A 26,731-nucleotide genomic window follows, 5' to 3' on the forward strand; every position below is an offset into this window, starting at 1 on the left:
CAGGAAATATAAACTCTAACATAATTTGTTGGGAGTTTTGTTTTTTCACTTTTTAGGGAGTGCCACCTCAATAATAACCTGCAGGCTGTAAAAATAACATTAGTTAACAGATCAAATACACCGTTTTTTAAGTATAAAATTGGGGAGGATAAATATCTCATATCAAGTTAATTTCGGTATATTCAAAAATATTCTTGAAAACTGAAAACATTTATTTTTATTTTTAACACATGATGAATATTAGTTGCTTGTCAGGTTCATCAAGAAACTAAATTATGAATCATTATTATTATAAGACCCATTAATAAAGTATCTATCCATCTATCTATTCCAGATCGATATTAAACTAAGTATTTAAGTAGGAAGGGTTTGTTCTTTTCATTGGTGCAATTCAAGTATGACTCAGATGGTATGTTTTGAGTTTAAGATAACCAGGAATAAATGTCTGTTTTCGGAAAATTAAGGTTTATGTGTGGAACTTCTAATGAGTTTTATCTCATAACTCAGCACTCTATCATATATTATTCTAAAATCTGAACGCCTTTGGACCTAAATCGGCTGCGTTATCTAAACACATCCACTTGTTCACATCGTGAAAACAGGATTCAGAGATTCATTTAAGTATTTCAAGATGGATATTAAGGCATTTGTAGAATTTTGTGAATGTTTCATTTTCAGAAAATGACTACAGAAAATGTTACACAGTTGTTACATCAGAGCACCACTGCAAGGTTATTCCTCACTGCACATAATACTCAAGGAAACTACAAAAATAACTAAAGTTACACATTATATCAAGTATGTGTCTGTCCTGTCACTGCAAGAGCAGTAGAAAACATCCCCCAGCCATATTGTAAATGAACACTGCATTACTGATTGTGAGGCTACTCTTTAATCCACAGCATGTTGTCCATCAGGGATTAAATTAATCCCAAATCCATATTTCTGACCCAGAAAACTGTTTTTGACTTCTTCTCTCCAACATTTGAGAGAGACATGTCATACTGTTAATGCAAACTCGTCTAAAACATTCAAATGCTGCTTACACATTATTATTCTTAAATTGATTCATGATTTAAGTAATATTTCTAAAATGCCAATTAAAAAAAAATTCTGAGCAACTTCGGAAAATATATAAATTGTATGTATTCATTGTAAACTGAATAGCTTTAGCTTGTGAACTACTAGCGAGAAAAAACAAGACATATTAATACATATATCTATTTTAAATCTGGAAAGTTGTGTGTGATTTTTTTTACATCTTAAAGACAAGAATAGATGAATCACTTGATGCATCAATTGAGAAAGTAATTCGGAGCAAAAAATAAATTGTGAAAATATTTTAAGTAAATCAAGTTAATCAATTTAGATAATTTAATAAGCACTTTCATTTTGATACTAAGGTTATTATACTTACAGTGTTGTAAATACTTCTTTAACACCAGCATATTTGATGAATTATGTATTTGTTTACATGTAATTGAGTACTTGTTGTTTTTAATTGGTTTTGGTTTTATTACATTTAATATACAAGAACAACAAACAAGAAGATAGTAGGCTAATGGTGGTTCCAAAGTGGCATCGATTTCATGGAGGGAATTGACCAAACTCTGTTTGGATTGCAACTTGGACCAGAAATAGATCAAAGACAATATACTCTATGAATAAAGATAATTAAAATAAAACGGTGGGGGTACAAATGACCAACGATTGTTTCTACGGAAGCGAAAGTAAAATAGTTGTGTTTACTTCGTCCTGACTCAACGCATGCGTGTGCGTGCGCGCGTGTGCGTGTGTGAGAGAGTGAGCCCCGCCCACAACCTCTCTCCTCCGTGACGTAGCAGGCAGTATGTCGCCGATATTACTCAGTTGTAGAAATGGCAGCGCTGAGACAGGAGCATCGGTATGGGCTCTCCTGTGGCCAAATCAACAAAAACACCCCGAACCAAAGTCTGTACCACGTCAAGCTCACTGACACCGCCATCCGGACCCTCGAAGCCTACCAGAACCTCAAGGTAAGCACCACGATGGTGTTGCACTTTGGAGCTCGTGTGTTTTTCTTCTGCTATATTTTCATTTTCTTGAATCGCCTCCCAACTCCGTGAACTGTACAATCCCAATTTGTAAATGCAGTTAGTTATTTCCCTTTTGGGAGATAACAAGTAAAGTTCAAACAGTTCGGCAGCTCAGAGCTCATCGACAGACGCGTCGGCGGCTGATAAATGATGTTGGTTGTTACACAGCAACAGTGGCTAAGCTTTATTAATTATGATCATAACAGGAAATTCAATGGGATTTGATGAATGAAAGGATGTCATTAAATTCCCCTGTAAGCCCCGAGTAAAATGAGTTTTGAGAAGGGAGAGGCTGAGGCTATTTTCAATTGTGCACGTCTACTTGTTTACCAATGCGTAATCTCCCGAAAACCCAAAACTGTATTAAAGTTCCATACGACAGATTTGCGATTATGCACTGAGCTTTAGAAGCTTGACGTTTTCTCTGCTTTTCCAAAGATACATTAAATCTGAAAGTCATTATTTAGAGTACGGGCGACTCCAGATGATTGTCAGTCATTTTATGTTTTTTTTGAAAAGGCAGGGGTTTTTTGCTCGTTTTGCTCACGGGAATAAATTAATAAACAAGCTATCAAGCACATTATTCGACTGCTCTGAATCAGGAGACTGTTTTATTGCGTTATGGTCCATTAGATTAGACCAAGATAATTGAGGATCTCCAAATGGTATTTTCCCGGAGCAGTGCTCCGTGAGTCAGTCAAGTCCCACAGTTATCACTGCAGTTCGACGTTCATTTGTTTTTAGTTAGTTAAAAAAATTAAATAAAATACGATCTTTATATAATGAAAACGAAGCCCTTTTGTATGGGAGACTCGGCCGGATCGTCTGCATCGGGCTCGACAAGTTGTCGCTGTGCTCTTGTGTATTATTGTTGTTTGCTCTTTCCACGCCTGGAAGCCCGCCCAGCTCCGGAGCTCATTGGTCTGTGGAGCAGAGTAAACTCCAGAGCTCTCGCAGCCTGACAGCTTCCCCCAGGCCGAGGCAGGCAGGAGAGCTTACTGCCAAACTTTTTTCCAAGTGAAAGACCACCCCGGAAAATATTGTTACAGACTGCTGGACTCCCACTGAGATGTTGTCCTCGGGAGACTCTCAAGCGGAAAGAGTTTATGTTATTAGATGGTGTTTATTCATAAACGGTTCTTCCACTTCAAATCAAAGAGCCTTCACATCAAGTTAGGGCTGCAATGAACAAGCTATCTGCCCATCGTTTTCTCGTATGATTGAGTTGTCCATGAAATTAGAGAAAATACAGAAAAATGCCATTATCGTAATTATACAAAAGTCAAATATATTCATTACACTACATTACATGTTCTTTAGCAGACGCTTATATAATAATATAATATTCAACTGACTCTCATATTGTTTCTTGTTTATTTATTGGATCCCCATTAGCTGACGCCTTGACCGCTAATCTTCCTGGGGTCCACAGAAAGGACAAAATACAATACATACAAAAACATACAAAACATATCATATCATATAAGAGTGACACAGTGAAGCATTGCCCCGTTAGCAAAAATCGTTTCACAATTTCACAAAGGTGAAGTTATTTCCTTTTTAAAGTCTTGTTTTGTCTAACAAAGATGACTCATCCTCGATGCAGATTCATTTTCTATTGATCCTGTGATTCCTTAGCCTGTACCACCTTCTAATAAGACACTCTTTAGATAAAGGGTTTATCATTGTAAGTAATGACATCCGTCACTAACAACATTTGGGTTGCCAGGTTGTAAAATATTCCTTTGCCTCGTTTTATGGTTTCTATTTTTTAACAATATAAGGCATTTATAAATGCTGGTAATCCTTTGGTAAGAACTCATGGCTCTTTTGTAAATACGATGTTGATAAATGTACTGTGGCAAAGGGTATTTGTCACAACCTAGAAACCTCAACATTGAAATTCCTATTAATACTCATGACTAATACATAATCTATAACTGACATCTATAAAGCTATTGCACGGCCTTCCTATAAGGTGCCTTATTAGACAGTGGTACTAATAAATTGGCATATAGTTTCATTCAAATATTATTAAATTGTTGTAATATTTTAAATTATCATGAAAATAAGCTTCACACTTGTGATCAGCCCTATGGCTGTGTTGTTAATATTTATTATTCCATCCAATATTAAAGCTATCGGAAGATGAAGAAAATCAAAACAATTCTCTCCAATAGGGAAGACATTTTCGCAAACCATTAATAATAAATCAAGAGCACTGTCAATCACGGGCACAGCTGTACTTTACAGATAAATGTCCCCGTCAATTAACTATGTATCGCGTTGCCACAAAGGAAGGTATTTTTTATGATTTTAATATTTATTTAACAGTTGCTCGTAAAATAATAATATAATGTTCTGGAGCATAACACTGTGGTCTTGAGTGCACTACAGTTAGAAACAACAGCACACTGTATTAATACAAAATATACTGTATCACTTATTTCAGAAGGAGCTTCGTCTTTCCTCTGGGATCTGATGTTGCTTTTATTTATGGAGAAAATGTTGGGAGAAAATCAGTTGAAACACGAGTTTGACTGACACAAGCAAAGTTGTCTGTTTGCTTTGGATTGATTAATCACACTCATTCCTCTGAATATTAGGGCTAGAAACCCCTGAACTGGAGACTTAGTGGTGAAAAAAATATGACGGCAATTCATCTGGGCAAAGCCTGATGGGAAATGGCAACGTTTTGGCATTTAATGAGAAAGTTTACCACGCCTTGTCTCATTAAACGCGACTGCTGTTATCCAAAGAAACCCACTGAGCAGAGCTAGAACAATGGCGCTATATTTTCACTCCTAATGTACGAGCTGTCCGTTAGATTAAACATGAATCCTGATCAGTGACCAGTTTCTTCTTCTTCTTCTTCCTCTCTCTCTCTCCTCAGGCATCACTATCAAATCAGCCAGCGATTTGCTTCAAGGGGAGCCAGGGGGTAAGATGTTTTGCATGCTCTCCTTATTGCCTGAGAATCTGAATGCTCTAATTAGTTCCCATTTGTTGTGGAGCGAAGTTGTGACAGTTCTTCTGCACATCCTATTGCTCCGTCAAGCGTTCGATAAGCGCTTGCATGCATCCACGAAGAGCAAGAAAATCCCCTGACTGTCATTTCTGTTGGTGGATTTTCTATCTGAAAAGAAACTAAAACATCAGGTCGGTGTTCACAGCAGAGGGTCGGGCTGTTTTGAATGTAGCAGAAGCCCAAAGTCTGATGGAAAGCTGTCACTAATTGTTACAGTTACCCTGGACTGCATGTGCACATTCAGAGACACGTACATAATCTAGAAAAATACTTGGCCATGAAAGCGAGAGGGCATTCCTGTAAAGCGCCTGTAAAGGAGAAAGATTCCTGTGTGCGGCCAGATTATCCGGGCCACGATTACACCCTCCTTGGCTTGGCCTGCTAGGCTGCTACACATTTACCACAAAATGGTCCGTGTCTAAAAGGAGCTGTTCTAATCCCTGCGAGAGCCAATTGCATTGGCGAAAGTGACTTTGCGCTGTACACAAATGCCGGCCCTGTGCGCTCACACGGACCCTGGAAGCCCAAAGACAGGGTACACTATACCCTCAGGCTGCTAGCCAGGTTACTGGGTCAGGCTTGCAACTGGGGAGGCTTTGTTCAGAGAGGGGGAGGAGGTATCGGGGGGTTGGCGAACCCCAGGGAGCCCCCCCATGTCTCCACGCAGACATGAAAGATTTGAAATACGGGAATGATACATGAGCGGTGGAATTCTCCGCTGGGCAGGAACCAAAATATGTCAAAAACACAAATAATGTAAACATGTCATGAAACATCTGTAAACGGAGCAGCAGATTAACCTGTTTATGAGAGTCTTTCTGTGAAGAAATGTTAAGTGAGTGCAATTTAAGTGTTCTTTAATCACTGAAAAGGATTTGGTGATTATATCTCATTTGGCACATTGCATATTCAAATTGCTTTGCCGAATTCGAGAACGAGCTCCCTCCCCCTTTGACAATAGTCCCCGAGCTGGACGATTGGGCATTAATGAGGTAGCTGCAACCATTGGTAGTGGGGGAGGCCAGATTAAGCCGTTAGCGGGGGGGAGGTTGTTGGTGAACATGGCAGTCTGGCATAAAACAGACGGAGGAGATAACCAGTGGCTGTGTCTCCAGGTTGGAGGTATTCATCTAGTTTATGTAGCTAGTTTTCACTTGCTGAAGCTCCTCTCTTCCACAAAGGCAGCTTCAGGAGGTCATGTGTGGCGAGCGAAGAGGGTTCTATCAGTTGCCAGCTTGGAGCGCTCCATCACAGAAGCCACGACTGCCTCTCTCTGATCTTTGTCCTCGCTCATGTCACATTTCCTGTAAAGGGCCACTTCCAGGGCCACAAAAACCAGAGGAATTTTTTTAATCACTGTCCTGGCTTCACTCCAGGGCTCAGTGGTATCAGGGCCCGGGGCTCCTATCGAGAAATAGCACGCTGAGGTTTTTCGTCTGCCTTTCTCTCTGACCCTGCGGCATTTAGCCCGACTGTTGTAAATTGTCTGCCAAGCTTGTAATCATGCGATGAAAGACGCAGGCTCATAAATGCCTCTCAAACTTGTGCAGGGCAGCTATGAAACTTACAAATTACAATATATGAATTTCTGCTAACCTCTATTTGTATTCCCTTGAATGAGGCATTAAATGACTTGGACTAAGTGATCGGAAACAAACGGGATGAATCAATAACTAACGTCTGGAGCAGTGAAAGACAATTAAAAGAAAATGTAGTCTGTGATGCAATGAGGACGTTTTTTCCCCATTTCATAAAAGCTGGAAATTGAAAATAAATTAGGTTTCTGGATAACTTTGAAATAGTCACAAGGGATTAAGGAATATATACAGAGCTAGCTCGGGTTCCTGTGGCCAGGAATTTCACATCCTCGTGCTTATTGTCTTTCAGTACTGGCAACGATACCGCTTGTTGGCGTGATGATCTCTATCTGTTGAGTAAGAAATCAAGCTTGTGTTCTTTGTTATTTATCGGATACAAGCTGCATATTGATCAGGAAATGTGTTCTATCCATTGCTTCAGTGTTTTTTAAACAGCTTTTTCTTGATATTCCCACCCAAACTTCTGTATGGGTTATTGAGCACTGCATCTCACCTGTTACACTGCAACGTAGCATTGAGTGCTTCAGTATTATGTTGTACCACTCAACATAACTTTTATGAGTCCAGTGCTGTCATAGTAAATATGAACATTACATTTGAATACTCCATGTTGTGCGGTGTCTGGTGTGAAATGATTTTTTATTTTCTCCTCAGTCCATAAATGTTGAATTGCAGTTGCCAGAGTAATTGTTTTTGTTTATTGCCTGTCTGTATTTATGTGCACAGCTGTCACATGAAGGCAGCGGTATTGGGATGAGGGGAATGTAGAGGTGCTCTTAAAGATATTCTCATGACGCCTGTGTGTGAAGGCTGAGCTTCCCCTGGGCTCCCTCCCGCAGGCCCTCTTGATTATTTTGCCATTTCACCCCATGTCTTGGCTAAATCCTTGGGAGACATCAGGGCCTCCATCTCACACACGGCTGCCCCGACTCTACCCCCCGCCACCTCGCCGCTTTGCTTCGCCTCCCGCTCACACTACAAATAAGCTATTGCAGTGTGCAAGTGTGTATGTGTGGACACATCTTCTTCTTTTCTTTCTTTTCCCCTGGAAGCTAATTAGAATAACAATAACAGGAATGTGGTTTGAGAGCCGTCCTCTCCCAGTGGCATAGCAGTGAGAGGGAGAGTTGTCCCACGTTTTTCTGAAAGGGCACACGCCGCTCTATTCATCCAGATGTGTTGCGAGGCAAAAGTCTCTGTGTTCTCTGCTCGTCTGAGGCCGAGTGTGTTTATGCAGAGCTATTTGGATCTTTGGATCTTTAGATCATACAGTATATTTTAGGAATAAGCCCCATGAGATCCTTCAGTGAAAGAGGAATTGTCTTTACTTAGCTCCTCTGTCATTCTTGTGGTCTTTTGCTTCTAACAAGGGATTTCGAAGGACTGTGGCAAGGTCTATGTTATGGTTAAAAGAGTGATGTCGAAGATTTGAAATAAATGGCACAAAATGTACACAAATGTGATAATAATCTTTTACAAATGTTTTAAACTGTTTTGTTGTCAAACTGGTGTTGTCTGTTTACATTCCAAGCTAATCTGGAACCACTAAAACGAAAGAAAGAACCGTCACTCTGGGAAATTGGAAATACCAGCGAGGAAAAAACAACTGCTTGAGATGCTGTTTCACGAGGAAATGCACCAGACGACGTGCGGTGTGCTCATTCACCCCACAGGCTATCTGGGTATTGGCATCAGAATCTAAATCTGAGGAATGCTAATTATGCTGTGTGTAATTGATGGCAGTGTGGCGCTCTCATTTACAAATAATGTGGAGAGCCTGTCGGACTGTGTGACAGTGTGCAGTCACTACATTTCAAAGTCAGTTTTCTTGTTTGTCGTGTTCGAAGCCGTAAAAGATTCACATTTCAGCCAGATACATTTTTTAATAGAACTAAGTCTAAATTTACAATCAAACTCAAACCAGGAATCGTTAAGAGATTTAAATATTTAGATTATCAAAAGGAAGTTGAAATTACTTTATGATGCAAAGCTGTCGATTTTGAACATTCAAGAAGTCATCTGGTATTGTAAAAAAAAAACAATGTTGACAATAAGGAATGGTTTATACAGTGATGGCACGTATAAACCGTCTGATTACAAGCCTTTTATTCTAAGATTAAAAAATGCAGCACAACAGGATGTGAGCAATGGCAACATTGCAAGTAAGCATGGCAGCGCTGGTGTACAGTCGAGAGGAAGCTTAACCCCAACAGCTTGAAACTAACGGCAGAGCGCTATTGTTAACATAAAGACAGACCAGGCTACCACGCTTATATCACCTTTTCTTTTGTTTTTGCTTTGTGGTGGAAGATACAGAAAAAGGAAGGTCTTATTGTGATCTCTAAAGTTATAAGTCCACCACATAAAGCAAGGTGCGCCTTGATATCGACAGGGAACATTTTGAATGTATTCTACTTTGGACCATAATTACAAGGCACATTCTGTTAATTGTTGAAATATCAGACTGCCTGCTTTTCAGCCTGGAGAAAAAGGTCCATTAATGGGAGTATAGCGCAATGCTCTAAGGGTTTAGTGGGACTGCTGTAGGGAAACAGGCTAGTCAAACAAGGGAAACACGTTCGTGGTGTCAGCGCATCTGAGGTCTAATAACTAGTGTGTAACGGGAATTTCCTCACTGGCATCATCTAATGCATATTTGGCAATGTTTAGAAGGGGGAATCCATTTAGAGAGAAAAATATATATGTAAGTAGTTTTTCTTTACATATTGTGAATAGAGGAAATAGTGGCCTAACATTTAACAAACCAGATCCTTAAAGAGGAAGGCACCTACAGTTAGCAGGGGTGGGGAATCTGGGGAGGGGGAGGGGAGACCCAGTGTGATTGTTGAGGTTGACAGATTAGCCCCAGCCTCTTGGAAAACGACTGATTCTGCTTGGCATAACAGGCAGCACCTTGGGGGATGCTCGTCAGTTGCCCATCCCCATATCCCCACACTAACTCCCGTCAGTCCCCACCCCCCTTTCTTTGCTTTCCTGTCTCTACCAACCCCCCTCGATGAATAGATCCTCAAGCACAGGAACCACCACATCCATCCAAGGTTTACGGAAAGCATGATTTAGACTGGAAGAGGGGATGTCATATGTTTTGTTTTTAACAAATGAGTCACAGTGGAATTGTTGGTCATACTGTGGAAAGCTCGGGGACAGTAAATTAGCGTATATAATGTGACCCCTGCGTTTTTTTGAGACACTGCACTTGTCTGTCTGCATGTGACACTGTGCCATGGCTGACAGTTGAATGTGTTATACTGTTAATGCCTCAACTTGTGAAGTCATTAGATGATGCACCAAGAAATAAACCTTTACATGAATAAAGAGGAACAAATACACTTGCTCCAGCCAGGGTCCATCCCCCTCTTCTCTGCTGAGTTGCTTGTCACATTCCTAAAGGAAGACTTTTTAGGGACATCCCTCATGCACTGGTTCTACTGGGAGCCACCGCCACCCATCCACTGTCCCCTCCCTCCATTAACACCCAAACCCCCAATCCCTCCCTTTACCCTCCAACAACACACAGCCACACGTCCCCGCTGTTCATGAATAATCCAGGCAGCCCGACAGGCCATTGCACTCAGCTTTGTGGGGGAAGAAGATAGAACAAAAGACGGGCAGCTCACAGAGCAGCTATGGCTGAGTAGGCTCAGATGAGAAGACAATGGTAACTAGTGTCAGTACAGACAGGGGCAAGAGGCAAAGGCTGCAGAGTAAATCACATATCCAGGCGCCCGCTCCCATCTCAGTGTTGCCATGCCAAATACCAAAGCTGGGAACCTTGCCTTCTTGCTTTCGTCTGGAGAGCAACGAAAAGAAAGACTGAGAGAGAAACTATCCTCTCATCTTTGCCTGCAGATGTTAGGACTGGACCAAACAGTAGATCTCTTTAGTGAAGCCTTTTCCTTCCTCGGCAGATAGCAGGGTTAAGAACTCTGTTTAACCTCATCAACGAGGAGGTTTTACAAGGACATCACTGACGGTGTCCTTTGTCCTGAGCCCCCTGCCACGAGTTGCTCTTCCAGTCCAGTTCACATCTCACAACAGCCTGAAAGTATTTGACATCTCCAAACACGCCGGGCCCGGAGTAGCAGATGTGGCTGGGCCGAGGCCACAGAGGCAGTTGTTGTATCAGCCCGTACGCCCCAGGGGGGGGGGGGGGGTACACTGACGAGGTGTTAAGGATTGCCTTTTGGTTACTTTTACTGGAACTGTCTAACAGCTAAACTGGACTCACGTCATGCTAACGAGCTGTGCTACTGCACACAGCTCTCACTACTGTGTGTGTCTTTTTACATATTATTTAACTGACGCATGATAATAGCACACTCTGATGACAATAATACCACATTAAGCTTTTCTCAGATTAATTAATCATCAGATTAAAAGATTCACGCAATCATAATTGGAATACTATGAGGCATAAGCAATTTAATTAATTTTTTTCCTGATTCAGAGCTGGACAAATAACGCTGATTTAATAAATAACAACTCCTACAGAAGGAATAGCACGTTCAAATTAAATAATAATATATGGGAACATATTTTAAATGATTACAATGTTTTTTTATTTTCAAAAGAACTGAGTTTATTTTTTAAATACCAAACTCTTTGTAAATGGATCATTATCAGATTCCTCTTATTCATCATAAGATTAGTCTAATTTTGTGCCCCAGAGTGACAGAACATTACCACCCTCTACATTATGTGTGGCATACAATAAAAGTATTGATTGGATATATGAAAATGTCCTTGAACTGAGAGTACTGGATGTGTCTATGAGCTGTTATTAGCGTCGTCTGAAGCTTCTGTGTTTATGTGAGCCATATTTAAATTGAGGATAATATATTTAGTGTCTCTGCTTCTATTTGTGTTTAATGAGCGTACACAGCGATTCCACAAAGTCTGACTGATAATAGTCTCTCTCTGTTCACATGGAGCCTAAACCATCCCCTAGATAGTTGACCTCTCTCCCTGCATGTGCACTGTGGGAGTGTGAGGCTCCTCAGCCTAAAAAAAGACAAAACGACAATACGCGACCACACGGCCTCAGGGGATCAGAGCAAAGCTCCATATGGAGATGTCTACGACTCAGCGTCTCCATGTTAATCTACACCTACTACTTGATTGACAGCATAGTCGGGATCCTAAACCTATGGGCACAAGTGGTGTCAGTGACTAAACATGAAATGTGAGAGTTCATTTCATCAGGCTAAGTGGGATGATGACGTTGGCCACTTTGCATGGGTTAACTGAGACTTTAAGTTTATTCAGTCTCTGCTCAATGCTAAAATCTCTACATCTCTTGTTCAGAGTTCAGCAAAGTTCTTGTTGTCGCTGACTGACCAGGTAACCTGATCGTGACTATGTTATTTCCTGAAGTGATAATGAACATCAGGTCAGAAGGGTGTCTCCATGATAAACTGCACCACTGTTTAAAATGCACCACCATACTGATGGAGAAAGTCTAATAATTACAGATTAGGTGAAGTTAGATTTTTAACTTGACCTGTTTTCACCAGCGGGTTCAGACCAGTAAAGCAAAAGAATACATCTATTAAGAGAAGAAAAAATATATATTTTTTTCCGCTTACAAATTAAAACTTCCTCACAAAGTTATAAAACATACTTTAGCAAAATGCAATACACTCTAGTGTGTTACACTGAGATGTCTTCTTTGTTATTGGCCAACATATACACCCATAGCAAAATATCTTGAATTAGTTTAAATTAGCCAATATATTGGTTTAGCTCTTGTTAGCTTGTAACTGACAGTAACGACTCGGTTTGTTAAATTAATGATCCTCCTCTTCTTACAACTGTTAAACTATTATTTGGTGGCCGAGGTTCAGTCTAACTTTCAAGATTAGTTTAACAGCAATTCTTTAAATGGATGTTTCACATTACATCTTCTGCCAAAAGACAGGTTTCTAAAATAAACCACTTCAATTAGTGAGTTTTAGGTGCTTGTGGTAGATTGTGTTTTGTGCTAAACTAAGCTAATTAAGGGCTGGCTGTAGCATTATATTTATCGTACAGACATGAGATGAAAGTATCAACCCTCTCAACAAAAACATTCAGAGTCTCATGATTAGTTTTTGGCTGTAAACCTGATGTTAGACTGAGAGTCTCTCCTTCAGGAGTCAGAAACTGGGAACTAATGGGTTAAATGACATATGGTTATGTAGTTTGAGAAGGAAGCTGTGAATAAAACGGGGTCGACCTCTGAACAGTCTGACCTGAGTGACATTGATTAGAATTATAATGTGAAGTGTGCACGGTGGCATGGACGGGGGCGCCGGGCAAAACTAATGCATGACTGGAGGGGGCTTATACGGCTGCCATCGACTGAAAGAGGGGACGTGGTGGCACTATTGGGATGCTAAATGTGTCAATGTGCGCTCTCATCTCATCACTAGCTTGCTTTTGTTAAAACAAACTCAATTGCAGTTCTTTTGCATGTCCTTCTCTACACCAATAACCCCATGTTAGTGACTTGTTGCTTCTAATAGTGGCCGAAGCTCCTCCTACTTTACTAAAGTAATAGGTCCTGAGGACATGGCTTGCCTCTTATCCCTGCTTATTTTGATGCTTTTTTGGTTGATCGACCTTAATTAGCGTAAAAAACCCAAAGCAGACGTACGCAGGACTCCGCTTTCCCACTCAGCGAGGACGGTCAGACATAAATAGGTCAGAATTAATGGTCATCTGTGTGTCTCAAGTGTTCACGGCCTTGTGGGCTGCTCTGCGTTTTGTGTTGACATGGGTGGGCTTGTGCACATGAAGGAAAGCCGGAGGCTGATGGGGGTGGGGTGAATGGCATGCATTTGGGTTTTAGAAGAGGAGGAGGGGTGTCGAGGCAAGGAGCTGTTCATCATCGTGCTGCAAAAAAAAAACTGCTTATGGCTTTGCTGCATGACTGGACATTTGTGACAGCTATAGTCCTGCCTGCCACATCTGCCAGGGAGACGGTGCTCTCAGCCAGTCAGTTTATATTCAATCACTTATGACTGAGAACCAAAGAGGCAGCTTCAAGTCCACTGACTGATTTGTTTTTGAGACCTGCTGCGTGGCGTGAGCCATCTCACATTAAGAACAACTCGTCAGTGAGCACATACTCACGCTTGTAAAGAATGGGTGATAATCATAAGGCTGGTTGGATGTAGGACAGTACACCCACAACAAAAGTACCAAACTGTCTATTTTCAGGCTGAAACGCAGCTGCAGGTGCTGTAGAAGAGAGCCGCTTACCAAATGTGTTTTAAAGGACATGCTACCTGTTGGTTAACGACTGTCTATGTCGAACCGTCCTTTTAGTGGAAGTTGGTTTTTGGGTCATTTTATGTAAGAGGTTCCTTAGAGATAGACTTCACCCCGCTGGCTTGTTTGTTGCTAGGCAGCGGCGGACAGTCTGTGACAGAGGAGGTTAACGTCTAAGTGAAAAAGCTGTCTGCTATACTATTGTTATGTTTTGCCTTTCAGACAGGCTCCCCCCCATGACTGGCTACAGGTCATCATCCCTGACCTGGGAGGTACAATGTAGCCTCTGTGATTGGCCCAAGTGGAAGATTATTTAGGTCACATTTATTGAGTGAAAAATCGAAACGAAAACAAAAAACAGTTAGTCAAGAGAGCTCTAATTGGTTTCAGTAAAAGGAGCCGCTTTGCTGAATTACATTATCTAGTGTCTTTCCGGTTACATCAGGGAAAAATAAAACATGCTTATTAATAAACATAACACACCACTCAAATCAGCAATGCGGGCAGATACAGTACATTGAAGCGTGTGAGCATCTGCTATCTTAGTCTCAAAGACTGGGTCGGGACCAACAGGTGGTTCGCAGGAGATTTTATCGGGTCGTCAAATTTACTAATTTACTAATTTAAAGCAGTACACATTCTAGCCAGCCTGAATATTTGTATTGTTCAGATACATATGGGCTACTTTTAAAATATGATATGAAAAGGCACGTTCTATTTATTTGACTGCTGAAAAGAAAAGAATGAGAAAGCCTGTTAACGCTGCCTGAATGTCATTATTTTGACTCATTTGTTCAATATTTAACATGTGTATACATTTTCAATGAAACATTCAGAAAACAGTTCTGATTCATCAAATGTATAAGGTACAACATAGATCATATATACGATTATGCGTAAATGGCTGTAACGATGGTCGGGAACGATAATTTAAGCCAAATCCACTTTTCTCACAATTTATAGATAAGACTTATTCTGAATTGACTCTCGATGGTTTGCCATTTTTTAAAAGTTGGTTCACAAGGAATAAGAAATATGGGAACCACTGTGGCAGAGAACAATGGAAAAACTGTAAAAGAAACATTTAGCATGACTTGGCTTTTTGTAAGCCCAAACTAATGACTATTTTTCTCATTTCATTGTAAAGATATTTGACTCTTCTTTTTTTTTCTTTATTTGTCCTGACAGTACGTTAAGATCCCGGCGCCAACACCTGAATCACCTGATGGATTCAGAGTCTTCTCGTTCTACCTCTCCAGTGACAGCAAAGAAAAGCCTCAGTCCAGCTTCGACTGCATTCACCAGTACGTCTCAGGGTAAGCGGCACACACAACTCTTTCCACAGTCGACCACAAATGTAATTTGTCGTAAATTTGGTGTCAGACTATGGCCACAGGGCCTCCCCAAACAGTGGCTTCTCTCTTCAGTGCACCAACAGACAGTACCACCGTCAGGCTATATTCAAACATGGCTACAATAACACCAAAAGGCCGTCATCTCGCCACTGACCACACAGGTGTGACCACTAATATTTGAGAACAGAGCGGTAGTGTCTGTGGCTGCGGTGTCAACGGGTTATATTGTAGCCTTTATATATGATTTATGACTTATAGCATTATAATTTACAAGCGGGCACAAGTCACATAACCTGTTATATGTGTGTCACACAACATCAGACATTATTGTATGACAGCAAGAAGAATCTCTAAAGCTTGTGACAAATTACCTGTTAATTGAGCTGAGCGTGAACTCTGATGTTTTCTCTCTCCTCCTTTCTCTTCCCCACAGGGAGGGCAGGGACCACCTGGAGGGCCAGGGCAGCATCCAGGACAAGATCACAGTGTGTGCCACAGATGACTCCTACCAGACGACCCGGGAGCGTATGTCTCAGGTGGAGAAGGACATCTGGAGCCGCTCAGCTATTGAAATAAAGCCGGGGCCAAGTAAGTTTTTGCTTAATAGCTATCTACATTCTAGTGTATTTTCCAGCCTCCGTTTTACGAAGCAGCCTTCAAGCCTGTCGGGATCAAGGACAGATAACCGGAGAGTTTTCATGTTCCCAAAAAGCTTCTAAACCATTGCTTCTCGACATTTCACCCGACCGATAATTTCCATATGGTGTGGAAGTTATCACATAATTGATCAAAGCTCTGCGTTGCAATTATTCATGCGAGAGGGATGTCTGTCTTGTAATTTTCCTTTCATTTTGACCAGATTGCTCAGGCACTATGCCAGCTCGCCTGCCAGCACCATTAATGTGATGAAGTTTGCCAGGAGTATGCGCTAACAAGTCTCGTGTTGATGAAGTTTTGCCTAAAATGTAATTACACTGACTGGAATTTAATGAATTTATATTTGATGAAACACTTCGAAATATCATCTCAAGAGGAGGCCGTACTTAACCTGGATTGATCTGGGACTAACATGCAGGACCTTCTACTTGCACTTGTTTTCTATTCACTGCCATCGTCTTGCCTGAGTTGTAAAGTCATCGTTGATTAAATTGACCATGCTGAAACTTTATAAATGATCTGACCATTAAGCTTCATGACATTTAGAGGCTCTGTGCAGATTGTATTCATGATAACATGCTGTGGAGACCAATGCTACAACATGATGTTTGGGGTAATTGCTGTCGGAGCCAGCTGTTGGGACCGGCTCCGACACATGACGTGCCACGCTTTGCTGCTGAAATCGTCCATCAGGAGCGTTTACAAAATAAACTTAATCTGGCACAAGCACGCACTTAATGCAAATGTCAGAACATACATTTGAGATGCTGGTTATGCAGTTACAGTTTACTTGAACATGTGTTTTCAAGCACATGACTGTCGTTTCTCTCCCGTGGACACCGAGAGAGATATGGGTGATGGATCACTGTATGTTTCTTATGCGGGGGAGAGCACAGTTGTTTTGTGGCGATGGACTGACTTCTATGGTACAGTAATCAGAGAAAAAGGTTGATATACTAAATCACAATTACAGATTGCAGAGTAGAAAAAATATGATTTAAAGTTCAGTTGCACGGAGACACTGACAAATAAGCACACTTGGTGAAGGACAAGATGGAAACGTTTTTCAAAAAAAGTTTAATTGCTCATAAATCCATCCACAAAAGTGTCAGTTACACTTAGTGAGTCATCAAGGGACGTTTCATTCCACAGTTGTTGGCTGGAGAGTCTTAAGACTTCTCAAGCTGCTTCCATGGATCGCCATCAAACGATGGTTGGCGGTGCAGATTGTTTGACATGTGACAGACAGAACAGGTTGTTTCAGAGCAGGAAGGATGAATTGTTGACCTGGTTCAAAGTAGATGTTAAAACAAGCTCCTGCAAGACTGTTACATGTTGCCAAGTATATTTAAAGTGACTGTGTTTGAATCTTACAAGGAACAAGCAAGGAAATTAATCTAAAATGACTATCAGAAAGAGCAAAGTTATAAATGCACTGTTAAAACCTTGTATGAGATCGCCGCCATGCTGTCCCCGTGAACGCACTGTTAGTATTCAACCTATAGCAACCTCCAAAGTATGGCTTACGGTTGTCATGAGATTACAGTCTGCAGATATCTACAAGCACTGCCTGCACGAGTCCAACTGCATTCGTACCGCTACAGGAAAGAGGGCCTCTCTGTGCGAGTTGCTTCAGTTTCCATACTCCTCTGTTTACTCAGCAGTAGGCTAACCTCACCGTCAAACCCGTTTCACAGTTTTCCACTCGCAACAACACTACCTTAACACAACGACAAAGAAAAGTGCTCAATGTATCTGAATAGCTTTTTCAAACTGGCATAAAAGTGATGCACATACGTTCTATGTTGCTTGTATGTAAAGAAGATGGTGGGACAACAGAGAGATATATGGGAGATAAGCTGTATTGTGGGCAGGCCTCACCAGTAAAAGCTGAGTGTGATTTGTATAACGGTCCTGAGGACTGGATTAGAAATGATGGGTTGGCGATGCAATTACAGGATACTGTCAATTTATTTGAATAATTCTATCAGATCAGTTACAATCTCTTTAGTCTTCACTAGTTTTGTGTATTGTAGCAACAGTACGGCTATTCAAAACGGCTTCTGATTGCTGGCGTGGTCATTTAAAAAGAATATAAACGTGCCCATATCTTCCACAAATCTCCTGGTCAAACTCTGCTATGTGTTCCTTTTGTTTTGATCTTAGGTAAGTGCGTGAAGGTCCAAAGGAAGCAGGGTCTGGTGTCAGGCTCAGATAACAGCAACAAGCTCTCCCCCAGCAATAAGAGGAGCCTGGTTCCCAGCCCTGTTGCACACCGGCCCTTGAGGGATCGCATCATTCATCTCCTGGCCTTAAAGCCCTACAGGAAACCCGAGCTGCTACTGTGGTTGGAGCGGGAGCGAGCCAGTCCAAAAGACAAGGCTGACCTGACCTCAGTGCTGGATGAGGTGAGACATCTGGCACATTGCCAAGTCAACACAGTCGACCAATGATGAAATATACTCAGATTAAAAAGAAAATGCCAAAAATATTGAGTGCTTTTAGCATCAGTTGATATCAGGTCAAGGATTCAAACGACAAACACAAATTAGTCCCTAAATTGCAATGTTGCTAATGAACTACTACTACTGCTTTGCCACTATAAAGAGTTGATGTCAGTAAGTTTATTTCAGGCATATTTCACGTCGATACAATTTTGAAGTGTCCCACTACAGTCATCAAGTGCAGACTGTGCCGCTGCTGGCAGCAGTAATTAGGATTCTGCTTTAATTATCTTTGGAGGAAAAGATTGTGTTTTGACGGTGAGGGGTGGTGGGTCTCCAGCTGGGCTCCAACTACTTGCAGAATTGAAAGGGGTTGGTTTGTCTCAATTTGTATCAGCAGGATTACGTTGTACAAGTGTGGGGTTAAACTGAACAAAAGAGACCCACTTAGTTGCAAACAGGCCTTTATTTAAATATACAGTGGCGTTACGGCAGGTTAACACAGTGAGGGTGGTTTACAACATCAGCTGGCCTCTTTTCCCGTTTACTCTGTCCTCGACCTGTTGATTTATTTAGATTGGGAACTGTCTGTTTTGTAGGTTGGTAAACTGAACCCTAAAGACCACAGCTACTCTCTAAAGGATGAGCTCTACAGACACATCCAGAGAGAATGGCCTGGATATCTAGAGGAGGAGAAGCAACTCATCCATAGGCTCCTGCTCAGGTCGGTATTTAGTTCGCCACACTACACAACACATTTGTCTGGTTTTGCTTTATTGAGAGAATTGAAATTACTTCTTTTAAAGCAGTAGTTTGACATTTTAGGAAATATATCCAGTTAGATGAGACGGTTGAGCTGTATGTCTTTTCATCATTTTCATCTTAGTCAAAATACTTTTAGAGACCCGTTTGGGGAAAGGATGAAGGGATGGATGCATTTTGACAGTGTTGTCGTTGAGACAGAAAAGGCCATTTAATTAATGTTGAGGTCTGCTGTGTTCATGTTGAAAGGGAAACTTCTAAATCACTACTTTTATTCACTGATGAATCTCTTAATGGACACATGAAATAAGAGGCTAAATTCCCTGCACCATGTTGCCAAATGGCATTAGCATGGAAGGTTCACAGCAGCAGGGCTGAGCTTTTCAGGGTGAGCTTCCTCCCCTTGTGCGTTTCCTCTGCCTGCCAGTAAACATGTAGGCCATGTGCTTCATGAGCGTTTTGGAAACGGCTCAAGTCCTGTTGGCTGAGTCCACATCCCCCTCTGTTCACCACCCCTGCTAAGTGCAAAAAGCTTACAATTGTAGTCATCACATTTATGCCAAGTGTAATAAAACTGTGATACCCGGTAGATAGTTTAAACTCCAGATTTATTTGCTCTAGTTTATTCATTTGTTGAAGTAGATTCTTCTCTTTCAGACTCTCATGTCTTTCAATTCATTGACAGTCATGTTTTACTGTTCCCGAACTCCACTCACACTGACTGTGATTTAAAAGGTTGCGTGAATCCATTTCGGGGTGTGACCTGTAGCGTCTGTTTGAGGAAGGAGCTGTAGGAAGCAGATTAAAAGAGACGAGGGTTTGGTCCTACAGAGGTTAAATCTGCTGCTATTGTTCTGCTTACTGGACGTGTTTAGTCTGTGTGTGTGTGTCGCCTGTAGACTGCATCACCAGACACACTAAACAAAACAAACTACAGAGGCTAACCATGCAAAAAGCTTTGATAAAACAATAAAGATAATTATTTTGAATGTCAATAATTGTTTTTTTACTGTGGAAAAGCAGCCACCTCTGTTTTCTCTCTCAAAGCTGTGACATAATAACTGATAATTATTCATCTACTTGCTCACAAATCTGCCAAAGCAAGCTTTATAACCAACATACTGCCTGTATTCCTGTTTAGCTTCACAGCCCATTTGCCTCGCAGTTACAGTCCAACTAAAGGTGCTGTGTTCTAAATCTTTCTACAGGAAACTCCAGCCACTCCACAGTAGCCAGTTGAAGAGTCCCCAGTCCAACCATTCAGTCCTCAAAACTCCCGGGAACTCTCCTTCACATCTCAGTCCTGCCAAGAATCTCTCTGTGGTAATTATTCACCTTGAATAAATGATATTCTGCAACCTCTTCTTCCTTATACGACTGAGACTAGAGATGGCGCTCCCTCTTTTGCATCACATTCTAACAAACATGATAAACTGCTCTGTCTTTGTGCAATATTATTGAGCAGCTTTATACCAGTAAGACAATTTGTGAAATTTGCTTATTCACATTCTTCCCTCGAGTGAGATGAGAAGATTGATGCCCCTCTCATGTGGTGGCGACTGTGGCTCAGTGGTGAGCAGAGTCGTCTTCAATCGGAGGATCGGCGATTTGATCCCCGAGCGGTGCCAACGATGTGTGAATGTCAGTTAGTCCTGATGGGCAGGTGTGTGAATGGGTGAAGGATGTCATGTCAAAGCTCTCCGAGTGGTTGGAAGACTGGAAAAGCGCTCTAAAAATACAAGCCCATGTGTCTCAAACGATAAATGAATAGCTGGCACATGTGAAGCCAGTTTAACATGTACAGTAATGTGAAGCACTATTTCTCGGAGGGGATCAGTTGTCAGCAATCAACGTGGGCTCCGTGAAGTTACTGGTCCATCCAGTACATCCCCCCCATCCCATTCCCTCCCCCGTGAAACCGTTAGTTGTTGTTTTTACACTTCTGTCTTCATATGTATAATACAAATATGTGTTAGCATGTGAGCTGTTGTTACATGTGGATAGAGCAAGGCTAGCCGTATTGTTCGGTAAACTAATCAGCGGTTTTGGCGTCAATCTTCAAGTCTAACTCTAAATGTTTGTCAAACTATTCCTTTAAAGTAAAGATCTATTCATGCACGTGATACAGGCACATTTGGCACATCTCATGTAACCTGCACTCAAAAGTAAAAGCTAATCATTCACTATCTTCTCCTTTTTCCCCTTGTAGAAACGGCCATTGCCATCAGACCCATCCAACTGTCAGACCCCCAAAAAACAAAGACTATTTGACCAGTGTTTGCCTCTGCATTCGCCGTCTCATGGAGAGTATGGCACTAATGGGGCTCGTGGCTCCTCCAGTCATGGAATCTCTCGAGTACAGATCAAACTGGAGTTCAACAAAACCAGCAATCATCTCCAGGGGAGTCCAAACGGTCTGTACTCGCCTCACAAACTCAGCGGGTCATCTGCTATTCCCATACTGGAGAGGCTAGAGCCAGCTCCTACTGCACCAAGCCCCAAGCCCCCACACACTGACGCGTCCATTTGCACTGACCAACAATTCACCAGCGGCCAACATAAAAAGAAGAGGTCCAAAAAGCACAAAGACAAAGAACGAGAGCGCTTAAAACCCGACTGGATTGAGACGAGTCCAGACCTGAAACAGAACAGAGAAGACCTGAAAGGTAAATGGCCACAAAACATACAAACTGTATGGAGGGTTGTGTCACACATGTTTCCTATTGTGCTGTCATGAGTCTGTTTTACATTATTTGGTTGGGCTGTAACATTCTATTCTTTATTTAAGCAAAAATAAAACTCATCTTTGAGTTAGAGTTGCTGCTGGAGGCCGAAAAAGAACAATTCATAGATGTAATGTGAAAGTGTAGTGAATGTGTTGTCAGGATTGGAGCAGCAGTCTCACTCCCTGCTGTAGTCTGTTGATGATTTACTGTCAAACAGCTGGGTGACCTACGGTCGAGCGAGTCAGCGGGCAGCGTTGCCTCCTACTCTGAGGCAGCAGACGTCACTACTTGCCTTGGATCAGATCTGTTATCGGAAAGAGTGATAAATGACTCCATCAGCCTTGATATGATGGGCACAGCATTGCATTGGCAGATTGCTCTAACCGTTGCATTTAAAAAAATGTCAATGTGTGTGTTTGTTTTTTTACGATCAACAGACCACGAAAGAGAGAAAACACCTGTCAATCGAACCTCAGCAGAAGAACTGCCCGACTATTTAATGTAAGATTCAAACACTCTCTCTGCCCTGACTGTGCTACACATCCAAAAAGGGATTTATGATTTAGGAATGAAATTCAAATAGTGTTCACATCATCAGTGGGTCCTCCCAAGTCTTTGTTTGTATAATCTGTCACTGGAAGGTTTAGGCTTCAGAGTCTAACCAACTTGTCCCAAAGGGTTTAGGATCAGCTTCAAAACATTCACATAGAGTTAAGGAAAGCGCATGTCTAAATGAGCCGTCACAAAGCCTCACTGGAGCTAACACAACCGCATGTCTTGTGTTTACACATCTGGTCGACACATCATGCTGTTCAAGCAGTGACGTGTCGGGCCTCTGGCTCCACCGTCCTGCAGTGCCATCTACTGGAGGACATTAGAAACAACTTTTTTATGTTTGTTTTTCTCTCCAGAAAATACAGTGCCATAACAGCACTGGAGCAGCGCCAAGAGTATAAAGACGACTTCTGCGCAGAGTATGACGAGTACAGAGCTCTTCATGATCGGATCGGGGCTATCACAGAGATGTTTGTTCAGTTGGGCTCAAAGATCAACACACTCTCCCCGGGAACGCAAGAGTACAAGGTGCTGTCTGGGCCGGGAGCCTTTAACTGCTTTGTCTGTGGTGAAACGCCAAACAATAAACTGAATATATTTCCTCTGTTATCTTTTCAGCTTATGGAGGTGCAAATACTACAAAAGTACCGAAAGTATAAGAAAGTAAGAGTTGTTTAAATTTGAACTAATTTCATAAACACTGGGCATCACGGTCATGAATGATTTTAGAATATCTTTCTTTTAGATTGTATTGTTTAATGTGGAGTATTTTGGACAAGCTCACTCGTGCCCCTTCTTTTCTTTTCAGAAGTTTCCTGGTTATCGGGAAGAGAAGAAGCGATGCGAGTACCTCCATCAGAAACTGTCGCATATCAAAGGCCTGATCACAGATTACGACCAAGCACAGGGACTCTCCTAGTAATCGGTTTCTACCCTCAGCAGGGGGTAATATGGCCGGACAAAAAGACTCCTAATGGACCCAAAGACTGCCCAGCTGGGTCCTGCTGTTGCTGAGACACTATTCACTTTACTTCTCCGAGTGTAAATGGAATCAAGGGGCAAGGTTCTTTTTCAAGAGTGGGCTGAGACCATCGACTCGTGATCAAAGGTTGCCCTCTAACATTATGGTTTTTAGCCATGATTATTGCTGGATTCTGTTCTGCTGTAAAAGTGAAAGCCAAATCCCTTTTTCTGAAAAGCAGATGTGATCCTTCCTGCCAAATTGCATTTTATTCTATCCGTTATCTTGTGAGAACTAAGACAAAACGTGTTGATTTATATTTTAAAAAACAGAGTATTAAAATGATGGTACAATCAATCTTAGGGGGAAACCAATGCTACTAAAGTCTTTATGTTTAACATACAGAGGAATCTGTTTATTTGATGTTTGCTGACAGAAAGTCAACATCACCAATCACATAAATGATTCATCTGTAACAGTAATAAGATCACATAATGACAATAATAAGGTCACTCCATTAACAATGAATCTCTCTTCAGACCACATGCTTACAACAATTGTGGGGCCATTACATATCACAAACTGAAGTTCAAAGCATTATATGCCAAGTACGTTTGGCTTTGACCATAAGGAATTTCACCATGTGGCTTTCTGCCAACGTCCTGTATCATTTCTAAGGAACGTTGGAATGCCACAAAACCACTCCTCCCAGTACCTGAATGCTGGTTTCAAGATGGCGCTTGCGAACATTTAGTGTTAAATTCACCCACATGTAGCCTACCACAAACTGCCTTTTCAATACCAACTCTCTCGAGTGTTCTGGTTCCAGGTTTGTAAGTAATCATGCGTTATTGACGCTCTAGATGAATGACTACAAGCTCAATGAAACATAACCGTCTACACTACATGCAGTTTCAAAGACTACAGGGCATTTTATCGTGTTAATCAAGCTGTCATTCACACATTGATTTACTATCATTTAGCTTTGTTCTAAGTATTGAGAGAGATTGCAATAGAGATGCCTTTCACAAAGTGGCCCATTTAATCTTTCGTCCCACGTGTGCAGCGTGCAGTGGACGGCGCTGTGTGGTCAGTTCATAACACTCCGGTTCACTCCGGTGTGAGGAGCAGCTGGACCTCTAGAGGCCGCTAGCAGGTGTTTTAGATTCATTTTTAGACTTTCTGGAATCATTTGTACTGAGACAGGTAGATCCAAATAACCACAAACTGGACTTTAATGTCCCCCTATATATAGCTGTAGCCTGAAGTAGAACAAAGAGATCAAATTGTAGTGTTCTCTGTTCTCTGGCTGACGTTTTCATCAATGTAGCTGCGCTCACAACTGTTGTCTTAATGATGGCTTAAAATGAGAGAATGAAGCTAATATTTGCCTTAACATGTTTATCAGACATTTCCAAGATTTATCAGACCTTTTTCTGTAAATGTCTTTAAGTTTGAAGGAATTTCAGTTCCTGGATAGTTATTGTTTTGTCTGTGTTGTTATTGTTTTTTTCCATGTCTATGTCTTAATCATTTTCTATTTCTGTCAGATAATCATGAACCGTTAAGGAATATAATTCAATGTCCAATCCTGCCAAGCACCACTATCAAAAGAAAGAATGATTGCAGAAATAGACAGGATAATGTGCTCTGAAAAGACTCAGTGGGCTTATTGTCAATATTCAGCAGCTGTTTTACCAAATTTAAATGTACTTATTTCTTTTTTTTTACATTTTATGGGTTATTTCTGGTATGTGTGAAGGATTTGAGACAAGCAACAGTTGCTGCGTCTTGGCACATATGAACAATTCAAGGAAATACATATTTATTAGCACTGACAATTGGAAATATTAGAATGTTTAGCTTAAAATATCATCAAAATGCTGGATTCTTAAAGCTTCAGTACACCTACAAAAATCATTTAATTTATTTTATTTTGGCTCTTTGAATCTCTTCTCAGGACTAGAGGTCACAGTATTTTACAAATATTTTGTCTATGTGTTTGGATGAGCTCAGCAAATGTGCCACTTGAGAAAAGGTCTGATCAGTGATAATGACTGAAAAGAACAGTGTTTGGTTCTAGGTACTGGATCTGGAAATCCATGTGGCTTGGTTGAAATTCTGTTAAAAAGATAAGAGCATGCCTGCACAGATGTACAACATTATTTATTTGTGTTCCACAAAATGTCTAATTTAAAACAGAAAGGTACTGAAACAATGTTTTGATGATGTTGGGATGGAAACATCCACGTACCCCCATGAGACCGTAAAAACTATTTACTGAACTAATTCAAGTGAAGGGCTTCCCATGTACCACTTCAGTAGTATTGGTCATTTGTACAACACGTGTGTAATCAAACAAAATGCATCGTGAGTAAAATATCAGCCTCGTCAGTATGTCTGAAGATAGGGGTACCGTTCGTGTTGACACAATGTTTTTGTTGAACCAGACCCTTGGGGTCAGGGGCCCTCGTGTGCTAACTGTGATGTCGTCTTTACTTTTGTACTGTTGCAGGAGCGAACTACTGATGGTGCCTTTCCATTCAAAGAGCAGACGTTCTGCATGCCACTGTCAATGGTATTCTGGAAGCTAATTTACTTGGGCCAGCAGTATTTACACGTCTGTAGTTTCACACTGTTGCCAACGTTCAAAGTGCTTTGTTCATAGTTCTCGATTAAATTTCTATCAGATGCCTTTAAAATGTATCAAGTGTACTGGCACTGACATTTTCCCAGAAATGAAAATTCAGCATTTTAGAAATGCAAGGTTTTCTATGACATCAATTAAACTACATCTAATGTAAATCATTTGCATACTTGGGGGAAATGACCTGGATTTTATTTGCATTTTGTATTTCCAGCCCAGTAAACTATTTCCACAAATGTAATACTGGTGCGTTGATACAGGAAAAACAGTATCTCAATGAAAATGTAAAATCAAATATGTTGCTTATTATGAATCACTGCAATTGATCTACCATGGAGAACAAATTACTTTATTTATTGTTTTGTATGCGTTTGTCCTTTTATGGTATTCATCTTTGCATCGTTAATTATTTTCAGCAAAACTTAAAGTATGGTGAAAGGGAAGTGGAATATATTTTTGCAATTTTTGATGGTGGATGCTTTATCACAATGTCATCTTCTTGAGAAAAGCTTTCAGAAAAAAGGTGTATTGTTGTCTCAGTCTAAATGAAAAATAAAGCTCTTTTGAATTGAACAAAGTGTCATGACTCCTCAAGAGGGCAGTGTTACTCTGTCTAAACTGAACCAACAACAACCGGTTTCCATTGATCGC

At 41.1% G+C, this 26,731-nt stretch overlaps 1 protein-coding gene across 1 annotated transcript; it reads left to right on the plus strand.

Moving 5' to 3' along the window:
* The first annotated feature begins 1,877 nt into the window (after positions 1 to 1,877).
* Positions 1,878 to 26,139, plus strand: LOC130195732 (RNA polymerase II elongation factor ELL). The gene is made up of 12 exons (XM_056417422.1): positions 1,878 to 2,015; positions 4,969 to 5,016; positions 15,162 to 15,289; positions 15,762 to 15,916; positions 18,152 to 18,393; positions 19,029 to 19,153; positions 20,400 to 20,514; positions 21,401 to 21,857; positions 22,355 to 22,418; positions 22,829 to 23,000; positions 23,091 to 23,135; positions 23,281 to 26,139. The coding sequence occupies exons 1-12, from the start codon at positions 1,878 to 1,880 to the stop codon at positions 23,389 to 23,391; spliced, it is 1,800 nt and encodes a 599-aa protein (XP_056273397.1). The 3' UTR covers positions 23,392 to 26,139.
* The last annotated feature ends 592 nt before the right edge of the window (positions 26,140 to 26,731 follow it).

Source organism: Pseudoliparis swirei, chromosome 6 (genome assembly GCF_029220125.1).
Source record: "Pseudoliparis swirei isolate HS2019 ecotype Mariana Trench chromosome 6, NWPU_hadal_v1, whole genome shotgun sequence".
In the NCBI taxonomy this organism is placed as follows: domain Eukaryota; kingdom Metazoa; phylum Chordata; class Actinopteri; order Perciformes; family Liparidae; genus Pseudoliparis; species Pseudoliparis swirei.

What these genes read in the sequence shown, in the direction of transcription:
- LOC130195732 (XM_056417422.1), top strand. Translation starts at nt 1,878, where the DNA reads ATGGCAGCGCTGAGACAGGAGCATCGGTATGGGCTCTCCTGTGGCCAA. An exon ending in CTGCCAAGAATCTCTCTGTG is followed by an intron (nt 20,515 to 21,400) that starts GTAATTATTCAC and finishes TTCCCCTTGTAG; the next exon opens with AAACGGCCATTGCCATCAGA. An exon ending in AGTACCGAAAGTATAAGAAA is followed by an intron (nt 23,136 to 23,280) that starts GTAAGAGTTGTT and finishes TTTTCTTTTCAG; the next exon opens with AAGTTTCCTGGTTATCGGGA.